Source organism: Brachionichthys hirsutus, unplaced genomic scaffold, assembly GCF_040956055.1.
Source record: "Brachionichthys hirsutus isolate HB-005 unplaced genomic scaffold, CSIRO-AGI_Bhir_v1 contig_404, whole genome shotgun sequence".
Lineage (NCBI taxonomy): Eukaryota > Metazoa > Chordata > Actinopteri > Lophiiformes > Brachionichthyidae > Brachionichthys > Brachionichthys hirsutus.
This window is the reverse complement of record NW_027180901.1, coordinates 18,508-20,960: the sequence shown is the minus strand read 5'-3', so window position 1 is coordinate 20,960 and position 2,453 is coordinate 18,508. Positions and strand designations below refer to the sequence as shown.

General features: G+C 47.6%; 1 protein-coding gene across 1 annotated transcript; it reads right to left on the bottom strand.

Moving 5' to 3' along the window:
* Nucleotides 1-306: 306 nt before the first annotated feature.
* LOC137916879 (sarcolemmal membrane-associated protein-like) lies at nucleotides 307-1,410 on the bottom strand. The gene has a single exon (XM_068759842.1). It carries the CDS (start codon nucleotides 1,408-1,410, stop codon nucleotides 307-309), a length of 1,104 nt encoding a protein of 367 aa, XP_068615943.1.
* Between the last annotated feature and the right edge of the window lie 1,043 nt (nucleotides 1,411-2,453).

The following is a 2,453-nucleotide window of genomic DNA, read 5'->3' as shown; positions in this document are numbered from 1 at the left end:
GGAGATTCTGCCAGACGTTCCCGACAGACCCTCACAATGCGTTTGGGCCTGCCAGGTCTGTCCGGCATCCTCCCCCACCATCGGAGTTGACTCACCACCAGGTGATGGTCGGTTGACAGCTCCGCCCCTCTCTTCACCCGAGTGTCCAAGACATGCGGCCGCAAGTCCGGTGAGACGACTACAAAGTCGATCATCGAGCGTGTCCTGGTGCCAAGTGCACATATGTCCGGACACCCTTATGCTTGAAGAAGCATAAGGGTGTCCGGACATATGTGCAGGGGCGGAGCTGTCCGGAGGTTAAATAAGTTATTTCAGTCTGGCCAGCAATCTTCTGTACCACTTCTTTTTTTTCTGTGGCTTCTGTTCTGGGACGGGGCTCTGAAGATCTTCCATGTCGGTTTTGTCTGTGTGCTCCAGCTCCTCTTCATTTTCTAAATGAGGCCCCTGCTCGGTCACACAGTTCTCCTTGTTCTCCTGCAGATCAGCTTCATTGCAGGATGATGATCTCTCCTTGAGGTTAAGCTGGGGTGTGGAGGACGCCTCTTTCTCCTGCAGGTCCTGCTCCTCCCTCGGCTGAACGTTTGTCTCTTGGAGAAGAGACGACTTCTGCTCCTTCTCCTCCCAACGACGTTGCAGCTCCTTCAGAGCATTCTTAGCAGTGTTCATTTCCAGAGAGATTGCCCCAATCTCCTCCACTTGCTGACTTCTGGATGTCTCCAACTCTTGTATCAGGGAGTTCTTCTCCTGCTGGAGTTGCTGCCACAGATGATGCGATGCCTTCAGATCAGCTTTTAACGCATCAATCTCTGCGCTGGATGCCTGACGTTGGGCTTCATGTTCAGCCTTCATTCCTTCCAGAACTGCAACCCACTCATTGTCCCTCTTCCAGGAAGCCATGTGCAGACTGTGAAAGGCTTCCCTGTCGTAATGCAGATACTCCTCCAGCATCTCAATATATGAATCCGTCGCCAGCTGTTTCCGGAGGCAGTCGCAGTCGGACGATGAAGCATTCTGCGGCACCTCACAGAGGGCCGTGACCTGAGCCTCCAGAAACTGGACTTGATCTGTTTGGCTGGCCTGTTTTGCTTCAGCCAGCTCGGCTTTGAGGTGCTGAATCTCTTTTTTCTGGAGCTCATTCTCCGTGCTCCATGGGTGGCAATCTTTTTTTGCCTGAAGCTTGTCAAGGAAACCCGCCAGCAGCTTCTTGTCCAGTTGGATGCTGTAGCTCCCCACAAGTTTACTCTGGGAGAGAATCACAGAGTCATCGCGCAGCTCACGTCGAAGACGTTTCTCAGTGGCTTGCATCGTCTTCTTGTGTCTCAACCCGAGGAAGAACAACAGCAGCTCCTCTTTAATCTCAACGTTGACCCTGTCCATCAGAGGGGACATTTGGCAGCTGATTTCAGTCATCTCTCTGTCAGAAGCTTCCACTGTCAGGAAACGTCTGCACCTCATACTGGGTCAGCAGTTATAGGTAGAGATGAAAGGAATGTCACAGCTGCCTTTATGGCTTTGATCTTGGCAATGCTTGGATTCCACCTTCAAAGCACACGCACGCACACTCACACACTGTGCATGAGTGTGTGATCTCCTTGAAGTTTCCTAGTGATCGTAACTACCTTGAAATATTCTGAATATATCCTGAATTTGTCCGACTTCCAAAGATTCACTCTTGTCTCCATCTCTTCCTGTCTTTTTCTCATAAAATATACGCCGGTCTCTCATCCAAGTTCTTCACTACAATAGTGTCAAAGTATGATATTCACTATCTTCCTTTGCCTCTTCTTCCTCACTGCCTGTTATTACACAACACTGTGTGTGTGTGTGTGTTATCTTCTCGAGGGTGTCTCTATATGTCACCGTTTGAGGTTCTGTATTGGCAATAGAATAATTACTTAGCAATTAGCATAATGACAATTATATAATTGATAATTGCAAAAGCAGTCAAGTAATCATTAAGTGGAGATTGAACAATGTTAAGTAACTGATCTACAGGGACGGTTAGTAGGACAATAACTGTCTGCAGAGGTTCCCATTCACGCTTCACCGAAAGACCTTCGTGTGCGGCAGAGTTTTCGTGATAAACAGTTCTGGACTGCATCTCCGTGTTTGACACTTAGTCTCCGTGTTTGACACTTAGAAATTATGACTTCCTCCCACATTGTTACTTAGATTTTCCCTTGTATAAACACCTGCCTGCTGTTCCAAGAACCAAAGAATGTGTGCCTATGTTACGGTTGTCTCTCTGCCTCTGCGTTGTGTTGTGTAACAGAATTGCAGGTCCACACACGGCTGGTTCTGTCGTCTTTTTACTGGATTTATACAAAAAAAATACATTCGTTCATCTCGGGATCTTGTACTGCTCCGTCCAGCGTGTTCGAATGAAGTGCTCATATTGTACAGAACAATAAAATTAAACATTTTCAACACAAACTGTATTGCAACTCAATATA